Source organism: Myxine glutinosa, chromosome 5, assembly GCF_964187855.1.
Source record: "Myxine glutinosa chromosome 5, kmMyxGlut1.1, whole genome shotgun sequence".
Lineage (NCBI taxonomy): Eukaryota > Metazoa > Chordata > Myxini > Myxiniformes > Myxinidae > Myxine > Myxine glutinosa.
In genome coordinates this window covers 21,146,011-21,159,736 of record NC_136265.1, presented here as the reverse complement: position 1 = coordinate 21,159,736, position 13,726 = coordinate 21,146,011, and the positions used below count along the sequence as shown (strand labels likewise).

The following is a 13,726-nucleotide window of genomic DNA, read 5'->3' as shown; positions in this document are numbered from 1 at the left end:
CAAACTCACTCACTCTTCAATCCCACTCCACCCTCCAGGTCTTTAAAACAGCTGTTCACCACCATCTCTTATCTTCCCCCATCCAAAACCTTGATCTTTTCTACCCCCGCTAATTTCACCCCAAACCCACTTTTTTGAAATACCAACTTCTGTCCTGGAAGTCCTTGGTGTCCTTGTGTTTTATACTTCCCCCCCCCCCCCCCTTCCCACGCCTCCTCTCCCCAAGCCCTCTCCCTCCCACACATCTCCCTGCTCTCAAATGTTATGTTTGTGTGCTTCCCCTTCTCTCCCCATCTTGTCTTCCGCTCCCTCTCTTTGTATATTTTGTTTGTTTGGTTGATCTGTTTGTGAAATAAATGTTAGCTCTTTCACGAGCCTCGATTCGGTATCCAAAAAAAAAAAAAAAAGGACCCCATGATGATCTTCTCCATTTTGCCCTGTTTTCTACATCTCCCCTTGTTAATCCCTTTGAATGCATTTCTTCTTCCACCACCTTCAGCCAAGTCTTTCTCGGTCTTCCCCATCCTCTCCCTCCTTCTACATTCATTTCCATCACTCTTCTCAACCAGTCACTTTCATCCTTCCTCAACACAGGACCAAACCATCTCAACCTGTTTCTCTTCACAGCATCCATCACAGACTCTATTCCCATCATCTTTCGCAATTCATCATTTGTCTTCCTCTCTCTCTCAACGATTCTCTGCACATCCACCGAACCATTCGCATTTCCACCCTTTCCAGCCTTCGTTGCTGCTCTTTGTTCATTACCCATGTCTCGCTCCCAGAAATCATAACACTTCTCACACATGCAGCATACACCTTTCCCTTCAACAACACTCACATCCTCGTCAGCACGCCACTCAGTTCCCGAAACCTCTTCCATGCACATCTCACTCGAGCAACCGTTGCCGAGTCTGATCCACCTTCTCCATTCAGCATGTCTCCGAGGTAGCAAAATGTTTTCACACCTTCCAGCTTCACGCCGTCTCCAAGATCCAACTCAACATTTCCTCCATCTGCAGCTCCCTCTGTGCACACCTTACACTTGAATGTCGCTGCCACACTGGTTAATGACCCTCACAGACCACTACATTTTTGATGAACCCACTCGGTGCACATTGTGCATTGAATGGAATTCACTCCGACACCCTTCCTGCACACAGCACACGGCCACTTCCCAGTTCTTTCCACGGCACCGCATGCTTTACCACTTGCCATCACCTTCGTTTTTCCGATATTCACCTTCAGACCTTTTGTTCCACTTTCTTTCTTTCCACATTCACCTTCAGACCACTTTCCACATACATTCCTTCCACTTGTTCATCTCCTTCAATCCATCCATACTTTCCTTGATAAACACTAGATCATTGGCAAACAACAACTCCCACAGTACACCCTCCTTTCCGTTCCGAGCCAGCACCTCCATCACAGCTACAAAGGATAGTGGACTTACTGCCGACCCCTGATGCACTCCCACCTTCACCTCAAACTCACCACTGTTCCCGTCCTTCGTCCTTACATTCTCTTTCGTACATTGCCATCACTATTCTGATCAACCATTCCTCCACTCCCAACTTCCTCAATGCCCATGTCACTAATTCACGTGGAACCCGATCGAATGCTTTCTCCAGATCAACAAACCCAAGAAACAACTTCTTCCTCTTCTCCATGTACTTCTCCTGCAACTGCCTTACAATAAAAAGCGCGTCTGTCGTTCCTCTTCCTGGTATAAATCCAAACTGCATTTCGTCGATCTTCACTTTCTTCCTCATGCTTTTCTCCAACACCCTTTCCAATACCTTCATTCCATGCTCCAATAACTTTGTCGCTCGATACGAGCCACAGTCCAGAGGGCCACCTTTCCCCTTGTATAGAGGGACGAGGGTACTCACTTCCCAATCCACTGGAATGCGACCTTCTTTCACCACCAGATTACATATCTCTGTCATTCTCTTCATACCCCAAATTCCTGCTGCCTTCAACATATCTCCCACAACTCCCGTCAGCCCTCCCGCTTTTCTGCTCTTCATTGCTTTTATCGCTTCCTCAACTTCCTTCTCAGTTATCTTCTCTGCCGGTCCTAAAACTGGGTTACTCTCTATGTTGCCATCCCATTCATTCTCTGTATTCAACAGCATTTCCATATATCTTTTCCATCTTCCTTTAATTCCATCTGGGTCCACAACGATTTGTCCCACTTCATCCTTCAAGCAACTCACCCCCATCACATCACACCTCTCTTTCGCTATCTGCTTTGCAATACTGAATACCTTTCTCTGATCCTCTTCCAAATCCAAGCGTTCACCGAACATTTTCCAAGATGCCTCCTGCGCCTTTGCTACCTCTTTCTTTGCAGCCTTCTTGGCTGCCTTATAACTTTCATGCTCTGCCCCCGTACCCTTTGCCTTCTGCCACTCCTTGATCTTCTTCCTCTTCTCGTCAATCCTCTTTCCAACTTCATCATCCCACCACCATGTTTCCGAGTGCCTCAGTGGTCCTTTTGTCCATCCACATACCTCACGAACGGCTCCCAATAGACGATTTTTCATTGACATCCAACCACTTTCAAGCTCAACCACATTATCCTCGAACATACTCGGCCTCTCTTTTTTTTTTCTTTTTTTTTTCTTTTTTTTTGTATACTGAATCGAGGCTCGTGAAAGAGCTAACATTTACTTCACAAACAAATCAACCTGACAAACAAAATATATAAAAAGAGGGAGCGGAAGACAAGATGGGGAGAGAAGGGGAGGCACACAAACACAACATTTGAGAGCTGGGAGATGTGTGGGAGGGAGATGGCTTGGGGGGAGGAGGCGTGGGAAGGGGGGGGGGGTGGGAGAAGTATAAAACACAAGGACACCAAGGACTTCCAGGACAAAAGTTGCTATTTCAAAAAAGTGGAATTGGGGTGAAATTAGCGGGAGTAAAAAAGATCAAGGTTTTGGATGGGGGAAGATAAGAGATGGTGGTGAACAGCTGTTTTAAAGACCTGGAGGGTGGAGTGGGATTGAAGAGAGTGAGGGAGTTTGTTCCAGAGGTGGGAGAAAAGAGGAATGAAGGAGTGAAGGTGAGCAGAGAGTCTTGGTTTTGGCAGTTTAACCATAAGAGGGTTGCAGGCAGATCTTGTGCGACCTGTAGGAATATTTGCGGGACAGAGCCCAGAGAGAGCTGGGGGGGGCAAGTCCAGAGAGGAGTCGGGAGAAGACGGAAAGACCACCAACCTGCCTGCGGTGAGTGAGTGAGAGGCCCTTGGAGTTAGCTTCATCGCAGGAGATTCCAATGATTCTCAATGCTTTGGTTTCAACAGCGTGAAGACGAGCTAGGTGTGAGGCAGGAGCACCAGCCCAGAGGGGAGAGCAGTCCCTCCGTCCCTTTTAATGCCTCCCTCACTGTCACCTCTTTCAACCTCCACACCTTCATTCTCGGTTGGTACTTCACCTGCCGAGCTCTCCTCGCATCTTTCACCCTTATGTCGCAGACAACCAAGTGGTGCTGTGAAACAGCCTCCTCCCCCGGGATCACCTTTGTGTCCCGGAGGTGCCCCCGATCTCGCCTACGCACCATCAGGTAGTTGACGGTTGTCATCGACCCACCTGACGTGTATGTAACAAGCTTATTATCCTCTTTCTGGAACTGAGTATTTCAAATCGACAAACCAGCTCCATCAGCAAACTCCAAAATCCTTTCACCTTCTCCAGTCCTCACACCATATCCGTAACCCCCATGAACTCCCTCAAAACAGTCCATACTCCTTCCCACATGTCCATTTAGGTCTCCTCCAACCACAACAACTTCCTCATCTTTCGGGTTTTCCATCAGCTTCTTTATTGCACACCAGAACTTGTCCTTCTCTTCATCACTCTGACCGACCTGCGGAGCATATCCCGAGATGACGTTCACCAAGAACTTTCCAACCATCAACCTTTCACTCACTTGAGTCACACTCGCCACACTGTCTACAAATTCCTCAGAAATCAGGACACTAACACCATGCACGCTTTCCGGGCGCCCTTGCCACACAAACTTGTCTTTCTGTATAATACTTGAACACAAATCGCCTTCTTCTTGTTTCCAATAATCTCCAGTTTTGCCGTATTTGGACATGTTAAATAGGGTGGTGTATAAGGGTGATGCAGAAGACTGCTTCAATCGGACTTAACATCCAGAATTTTAATTTCACAATCTTTAACTTCATTATTATGTTTAAATTGAAGTTTACATTCCATGGCGTAACATGTTATATGAACTCCCCAGATGGTTCTCACTCATTTCCCTGCAAAATACTGACACTGATTTATACACAGGTGATGTCTATCCTGTAAATGTGGAAGGCAAACAACATGACAACGATTCATCTGTCACAGAAGATTCAAAATGTGCTTCTGCAAAGGAAGGTTCAGATGATATTCACATGACAAACGGAAGTGCTTCCTGTTTTGCAACTGGTGAGTGGAAACGTAAAAAAAAATAACATAAAGCCTTTTGTATGGAGAAAATATAAAAATTTCAGAAAAGTGTTTAAAATTTTGCATTTTGATTTTGACAAAAAAAAGAAAATGTTGTGTTCTTTGTTTCTGTAGAACAATCAAGAAGTAATTTGGGACAAATAAGGTCCATTGGCAGCTTGACAGTGAGGAAGAAGCCTTTTTGGAAGAAACAATCACGAGATCAAGTCTCACTTCCAGTAAAATACAAATACTTGTCTGGGCCTCGCCACACCAAGATTAATATGAAATTGAACAAACACAAAAAGGTTCAAGAAAAGCGAATATGTTATCAGTGTCATGTGTGCAGAAAGGATTTTGCTTCAACGAGTAAAATCAAAATACACATGAGGATCCATACTGGAAAACGTCCTCACAAATGCTCGATATGTGATAAAGGTTTCTCTCTAAACAGCGATTTGAAATTACACATGAGGATCCATACAGGAGAGCGACCTTACAAATGCTCAATATGTGATAAAGGTTTCTCTGCAAACAGCAGTTTGAAATTACATATGAGGATCCATACAGGAGAGCGACTTTACAAATGCTCGATATGTGATAAAAGTTTCTCTCAAAACAGCAATTTGAAAAAACATATGAGGGTCCATACAGAAGAGCGACCACACAAATGCTTGATATGTGATAAAGGTTTCTCTCAAAAAGGTAATTTGAAATTACATATGAGGGTCCATACAGGAGAGCGACCTTACAAATGCTTGATATGTGATAAAGGTTTCTCTCAAAAAGGCAAATTGAAATTACATATGAGGGTCCATACAGGAGAGCGACCTTACAAATGCTCGATATGTGATAAAGGTTTCTCTCTAAACAGCAGTTTGAAATTACATATGAGGGTCCATACAGGAGAGCGACCTAACAAATGCTCGATATGTGATAAAGGTTTCTCTGTAAACAGCCGTTTGAAATTACATATGAGGGTCCATACAGGAGAGCAACCTTACAAATGCTCGATATGTGATAAAGGTTTCTCTCGAAACAGCAATTTGAAAAAACATATAAGGGTCCATACAGGAGAGCGACCATGCAAATGCTCGATATGTGATAAAGGTTTCTCTCAAAAAGGTAATTTGAAATTACATATGAGGGTCCATACAGGAGAGCGACCTTACAAATGCTTGATATGTGATAAAGGTTTCTCTCAAAAAGGCAAATTGAAATTACATATGAGGGTCCATACAGGAGAGCGACCTTACAAATGCTCGATATGTGATAAAGGTTTCTCTTCAAACAGCAGTTTGAAATTACATATGAGGGTCCATACAGGAGAGTGACCTTACAAATGCTCGATATGTGATAAAGGTTTCTCTCAAAACAGCAAATTGAAAAGTCACATCAAGATCCACACAGCAGAAGTAAATCTGAAATACCAAGATCTGAAAAATGACGTCAAGAGGATCTCAAAATTGAAGAAACCTGAAATTGTACCAGTGACAGTCGGAGCAACAGGAAATCCGGATGTTCAAGAAAACCCCAACTGAGCACTTAAAAAGCATTCCGGGGAATATCACGACAAACATGCTACAGGTGGAGGCTGTCAAAGGTTCAGTGAGGATTCTAAAACGAGCCCTTGGAACAAAACTATGAGAATGAAGTTTCACAAACTGGTTCATGAATAATGACCCTTTACCGAAAAAGGAGGTAGAGATTTTGAGTTCTGGGAGAACTTTCTCCCACCTCCTAAAACCCGCATGTTGAGATAACAACCAACGAGAGCGTCCCTTACAAATGTTCTATTTGTGATGAGGATTTTATTTCAAAACGGAGCTTGAACTTCCAGAGTGCAACCCACCTGGAGTGCTCGCGTAAAAAAGTGCTCTGATTGTAGGAAGGGATTTGCTGATAAAAGGTTTGTTAAATTCACGTGGCATTACCTGTACGAGGTTGTACGTTCCTCCCCCCCCCCCCCCCCCCCCCCCCTTGTAATCGTTCCTCAGCAGTCGGCAAGGTATTCAGTGAAGCAGGAAGGAGAACGCTATCGTGAAAGCGTACAGACCTTTGGGCACATACCTTGTGAGCACAACTCCTCAGAGTACCACCTGTATCCAGAATGTCCACAACAATGATTGCAAACTGGTGCCAAAAGACAACAAGAATCTCAAAATGCTAAGCCCATCCACGTCCACTCAACTCAAACTGCAGTTAAAGAAAATGACAGGTTAAAAAAACAATGTAAAATTTATAAATTTGATTCTCCATATTCTCATCACAGCGGATTGTTGAAAATTTGAAGCCAAAATCTCAAATGGTAACAAAACTGAATCTCTCAACATCATCTTATATCTCTCACTGTGCTTCTTCCAGGGCCTTCCTGAGGTTGCCAATTTGTAAATATTGTCTCTGTCCTTCCCATGCATCCAGCCAAGTTCCATTTGAGTTTTTTGATTGTGACCAGTGTCCAGCAAATTTGTTTTCTCTCTGAATTAGTTGTTTTTCTTGTCCCTTTTGGTTGTGCTCAGATGGAATCTTTCCATGGTGATTTGGACATCAATTTTTACTCAATCTTTGCTGTCGTCCATGTTTCATTGCCATGTGTGATATGGGGAGAACACCCTTGTTGTAAAATTGTTTATCAGAAGAAGACTCCTCCGCATGTTTTTCATGAATCTTGAATTTATGAAGGGTTTCACAATAAAGAGAGGTCCTCAAAGTGTAAATGCCCTGTCTGTGTTATTGTGAATATGTAATGGGTGCATGATCAATTTATATTGTCAGTCAGTGGAGAGTTTGGAGATGTCCACATCCCCATGAGTAATCCTGATCAAACCGAGAGTTGTTCACCAAACCAGTTGAAAGCCTTGCAGAGATAGCATTTACCATCATAGCTTGACTGCACTTCATCCCATCACTCATTGATCTCGAGCAGCTCAGTTGCACAGGTCCCAACGTGGAAGGCCACACAGCTAGTTGCTCCCACATTTTTCTCAACATCAATGGTAAAGCATTGTTAATGGAGGGAATACCTTTGAACACAGAACGTAAACGTATTTTAAACAGTATCACGGTATATTGAACCAATATCAATGGTTGCTCGAAGACAGGGCAGCATGTATGTACAATCATACTGACAATCATAAGACTTCAAACAAACAAAAACAATATACCTATTTTGGGGGGCAACCCCCTCTTCCATGCCCCACCCCACCCGATTTTTATAATGCCTCGAACAAACCTTGGTGTATCACGGGTGATGAAGGTTGTGATCAAGTTTCATCAAAATTGTGTGTAGTTTCTGAGAAAAGAACAAATACTTATTCTATGGGGCAACCTCTCATGGACCTCAGACCCCGACTTTTTAAATGCCAGGAACAATCGTTGGTACATCACGGGTGATGAACAGAACGTTATGGTCAAGTTTCATCGGAATTGTAAGTGTAGTTTCTGAGAAGAAAGTAAATTCCTATTTTGGGGGGCCAACCCCATCCCCTCCCCAGTGGCTTATCAATGAAAAATGACGCTCGGGGCGAGATGTCAAATTTCCGCCCCTCACAACTCACATGCTGAATTCAACACAAAGCCCAATGAAATAACTTTATTACAAATCAAATTAGGTGCAGTTCATTTGCAAGTTAACAGTCAAAGTTTTGTTTTCTTCCTTTGTTTTGTTTTGTTTTCAGAAAATTGTGGAAATTATTTTATAAAATGAATCTTTGATAAAAATTGGCCCAACTTATTCAATAGGATGACAGAAGTATTCCAAAAGCATTCTATATTATAATAGCCGTAGATGATTCTGTCTGTCTGTCTGTTGGGCGTCTGTCCAGGGTGTGGCTTACTCGGTTTGCAGAGTAGCTCAACCCATAGCTCCACCCATTCTGGGAGAGGCTTCGCTTCGTATTGTTGTGGATATGAGAATTGTGTTTTTTTATTGTGTAATAAATTGTAAAATATCACCCTCCTTCCTCCAGTTGTGTATAAAGGTCAAAGGGCATCCCTTAGTTAGGTCATATACAATCGCGTTAGCCAATCATAGATTTCCTGCTTGTTGGTAGTTATTTCCTTATTCTGTGTATTAGGTTAAGGCTTTGTCTTCCATTAATTAATACTCCATTGCACCGAATTCAAATAGAGTAGATTCCCTTTCATTTCCATTCCCTTTCATTCCCATTCCCAAAGCCTCGATTGCCAACTGCATTCGCCGCCATTGCCATGTGCTCCGGCTCGGAGAAGAAAGGCGTGTCTCCACCTCGTAATAGAGGGGAGGAGTGAGTCGGCCCCACTCAACCAACCCAGCCAAAGGGGTTTGGCTTGAGAGGGCGGAGGAAGAGCGATCGGGGAGGTTCGAAAAGGTTGAAGGGCGGGGCCTATATAACCCGCAGCGGGACGCTCCCCACGCCAGATGAGTTCTGAGTCCAAGAGAGATGCGCCTGAGATAAGTCCAGAGGAGGTGAGACGAGCTTCGGAGAGAGACGCACAAAAGAGTCCACCGCAGCTTGTGAACAAACCGCAGCTTGGAGCGTCGACGGCGGTGACGACAGTTGCGGCCAAGAAGCCACGTCGCCGTGCGGAGACGATTGGGGAGAGTCGGCGGCTGCTCAACTCGAGCCGGGATCACACCCACCACCCGCATCCTTCCAGCTCTGTGGACCACTTGGACCTTCCCCTCCTTCCAGCCAATCATTCCTGCCTTCATTTCCCCATTCGTGTGAGTTTGATTGTCGTCCGTTTTGTGTGTCTTGTCCTGGGGTATTAATTAAGACTGTAGGTAAGCTAGCGTTGCACTGTGTCTCCTTGATTCCTTCTGTCTTTATTTTATTATCCTTCCTCCTCCTTGGTTTCTTTTGGTTGTAAATAGTAGTAATAAATTATAGTCGTATTGCAAACCTTTTTTGTCTTCTTCTTCTTCACATCCGTCGTCTTTGTCTTTTCCCAATTGAATACCTGTGGCACGATTTGGCCAACGTTAAGGAATCAGGTCTAGTCATTGTTAACGGTTCGGGCCGCGGCTGCCATCCGCTCGGCAAATTAACATCTTATCCGCGGTCACGAACGGGGCTGTGCACCGGCCTTTCCGGAGGTTGCGGTGCAGCTTCAGGGACCACGTCGGTCAGTAACAAACGAGGGGACTAATCCCCCCTCAAAGGGGAACCATAGGCCGACGTTGGGTTCCGTAACAATATAAACAAATATCCACCATTTTATTAACTCGCATAGCTTTGAGGCCTGTTTTGTAGGCCCGTGGTGTCTTGCTCTCTCTCCCAGTTTTATTTCAAATCAAATTCGATATATCATTTCATTTTTCACAGTCGCTAACATCGTTTTAGACTCGGTTGAAAAAAAACGGGAAGAAAATCCGATGAAAGTTGCCGTTTATAGAACGAAATGAATTCTCAAAGGCCTGTAACTTCAAGGCCATTGAGTCTCTCTCACGCCTTTATCTCCAATCTAACTCACCATCTGATTTCATTTTTATCGATGGTTTTGGACTCGGTGTCAGCAACGCGGGAAAATGCAGAGATATATTTTTTAAAATACACCATATCACCGCCCACCGCCCAACCGCCAACAACCGCCCAATATGTATCATACACCGCCCAACATGTATCATACACCGCCCAACATGTATCATACACCGCCCAACATGACAGACGGCAACATGTCGACATTATCGCTTTTTCTTTAATCCGAGTGAACCGAGCCGAACCGAATAAACCGAGTGAATTCACCGTTTACTTTTGATGACAGTCGTCACAAAACGACATATATTTCTTCGTTTTTATTTCATTCAACATTATTAGCCGGAAGTAAAATATGGTTCAGGAAATTACCGAGAGATATTTCTTCGTTTCTTTATTTATTAGTTATTTGCGCATACACTTTAAATAGGTTTATTTGAAATCTTTAATTTTCACAATGTAATATATTTGTCATTTGATGATGACGAGACACTTCCTCTTGACTCGTGACAATTCATGCGTTGCGTGGAAACTTCCATTTCCAAAATGAATGACACAGTCGATGAAGAACGACTCGGTGTCAGCAACGCGGGAAAATGCAGAGATATATTTTAAAAAATACACCATATCACCGCCCAACACCGCCCAACAGCCAACAAGTATCATACACCGCCCAACATGACACAGACAGCAACATGTCGACATTATCGCTTTTTCTTTAAACAGAGTGAACCGAGCCGAACCGAATACACCGAGTGAATTCACCGAGCGAATTTCATCCAATTCCACCGAGTTTCATGAAACCGAGAGATATTTCTTCGTTTTTATTTTATTAGTTACAAGCAGAAGTACCTAGCGTTGCCGGGCGGGGGAGGGGGGAAGGGCACGTACACTTTAAACATGTATATACATGTGGGACATGTGTACGTGTGTGTGTGTACGTGTGTGTGTGTGTGTGTGTGCGTGCGTGCGTGTGTGCGCGTGCATATGTGTGTGTGTGTATGTGTATGTAGGCTAACCCCCGCTGTAGCAGGGAAAATGGCCTTAAAATGCATGTTGTTGTATGTGTATATATATATGTCTGTGTGTGTGTCTGTTTTTGTGTGTGTGTTTGTGTGTGTGTGTGTGTGTGTGTGGAGATGTATATATGTGTATAATGTGCATATATGTGTATATGTGGATACATATGTGTATACATATTTGCATATGTGTATATGTGTCTGTACGTGTGTATGTGTGTGTGTGTGTGTGCATGTGTGTCGATGTACGTGTGTGTGTATGTGTATATGTGTCTGGGTGTATATGTGTGTGTGTGTGTGTGTATATGTAAACATGGGCCGGTGTGTGTGTAAAGTGGGAGGAGGTATTGGAGAGGAAAATGCAGAGATATATTTTTTCAAATCGCACCATGATGATAAACGAAAATACACCGCCTAAAATAACAGTCGACATATATTTAAAATTCGTCACACACATCCATGCCCGTGGGATTCCCACGGGTGGGAATCCCACGGGCATGGATGTGTGTGACATTTCGACATATTGAGTTAGATGCTGCGCCTGCACATTCAGTTATATAAAATGGTTACTGGCAATTGATCACATCCACAAATGATGTAATCCACACAATTTATGTACTTTACATAACGTTAATAGGAATACATGCCCGTGTGGATGGGAATGACATATAATTCACCGAAAACGTTGAAGCAACCGCATAATATTACGGTGATGTTTAACTCTGAGTGAGAATAGTTCTAAATTTTAAAAACTTTCTTCTGATATTTGTGATTTATTTCAAACAAACTGTATTTCCCATCTACACGGGCATGTATTCCGATTAACGTTATGTAAAGTACATAAATTGTGTGGATTACATCATTTGTGGATGTGATCAATTGCCAGTAACCATTTTATATAACTGAATGTGCAGGCGCAGCATCTAACTCAATATGTCGAAATGTCACACACATCCATGCCCGTGGGATTCCCACGGGTGACCCCGCTAGTCTTACTATAATTCACCAAATGTCTGTCTGTTCGAAGGTACCGCAAAAACGAAGAAGGTACCGCAAAATCGGCTCCTCGAAGGAGCCGATCGCAACGATATTTTGGGTGGATATTCCCAGGACCACTTGGAGTAAAATAGGCTATTGAAGGAGCTGTGCTCCCACGTCGATCGGAAGAATGGACGCGACAAAAAGCTGGAATTCATCCGAGTTGCTTTAATCAAACCAAACACTCAGGCACTCTGAAAAGCCCGTTTATCGGGCAGCAATATATATACATATTATCCCGGAGCGTTTGCCCAGGAAAGGCGAGAGGGGGCGTGGCCCAGCGTCCTGGCTGTGGCCTGGCAAGTTGAGGGCGAGCCTGCCCGGGCGTCCTGGACGAGCCCGGCATGGTGATCGCTCCGCGTCCTTGATAGGTGCAAGGCGATTGTGAAAACCCAGCGGTAGCCGCTACACTATGTTGTTTTTCCTATTTTTCCCAATTTTCCAGTTTTTCCAAACACGATGGAATAATATTTACCAATATGAACAGTGATGTGGTTTTTGTTGAAATGATACGTACCAGGAGAGAGTAGATCGACTCCTGACAAACTCTTCCTATATAAACGTGCGGCTCTGAAGTAACATGGCAGCGTGTGCAAAGCGACTGAGAAACAGGTGTAGCGGCCGCTTCCGTGTTACAGATTCGGCACGCACTCTTCACACATAAACGTGCGATTGAGAAAAACATGTACGGCCGCTTCCGTTTTGCAGAATTCAATCTTTTTTCAAAATGGGTGCCATGTACTGTTTAGATCTTGATGATTTGCATGTGATATGATTCAACGGATGTTTATATGAATCGTTTAAAATAAAAAAAGCTTTCAATTTCTGATATTTTGCCTTTTCATTTGGGTTTCCCAATTGAAGCCCCACCCATAGGGCGGGTAGCCTACCGTTGCATCGACCACCTTAGACCCCAATTTTTTAATGCCAGGAACAAACTTTGGTATAAGACGGGTGATTAAGGTTGTGGTGAAGTTTCATCAGAGTTGCGTGTGTCGTTTCTGAGAAGAAAGCAAATACCGATTTTAGGGACGGACGGACTGATTGACTGATGGACTAACAGACTGACTGACTGATTGACGAACGGTCTGACTGACTGATGGACGAACGGACTGACTGACGGACTGTCAATAAATTCTGACTGTCTGACTGATGGACTGATGGACAATGCTCCATCGCATAAGCTCCCCTGAACTTCGTTCCAGGTGAGCTAAATAGAGAACAAAAACGTCTGCAGAAGCAACCTCATCATGCCAACCCGCAAAGATGGAGGCAGAGAGAACGAGAGCTCCGCGATGATGATAATATCGATCACAAGAGAATCCGGACACTGGGGGGGAGAGAGCACTTTTACAAGTTCGACTTGTCAAGATTTTGCTAAGATGACGATCAGCAGCAAGACCCTGAGGTCATGTGGCTTCTCCCCTCCATGAAGCGCCATGTCGCATCAGCCCGCCACCCCTCGACCTTCTCAAGGGGAATTCTACCATTTTTGCTTACGTAATAAATAGATGATATCGTGTTTTATCCAACAGGATTTCAAAAAAAAATAAAGAAAATTAATTTTCAACCTTTAAAAATCGTGCGAATAAATTCTGCTTTTTTGTTGGAAGCCTTTTCTCACCTGAACAAATGAGCCGAGAACACGAATGAGGCGTGAACGGCGAACAAGAATGAACACGAACGCCTCGTCCGCTTCGTTTCCCAGCATGCCACGCGTTCCTTTGCAAGCCTCCTCTCTCCGGGATATCATTGGCCGCATCCA

At 43.9% G+C, this 13,726-nt stretch overlaps 1 protein-coding gene across 2 annotated transcripts in view; it reads left to right on the top strand.

The window, feature by feature from the left end:
- Positions 1-7,165, top strand: part of LOC144888250 (uncharacterized) — a 42,756-nt gene extending 35,591 nt beyond the window's left edge. For both annotated transcript variants that reach the window (XM_078777682.1, XM_078777683.1), the window contains 2 exons: positions 4,308-4,448; positions 4,584-7,165. In XM_078777682.1, the coding sequence (XP_078633808.1) occupies positions 4,308-4,448; positions 4,584-5,782 (1,340 nt within the window). In that variant the 3' untranslated portion in view covers positions 5,783-7,165. The remainder of the gene's footprint in view (positions 1-4,307; positions 4,449-4,583) is intronic.
- The last annotated feature ends 6,561 nt before the right edge of the window (positions 7,166-13,726 follow it).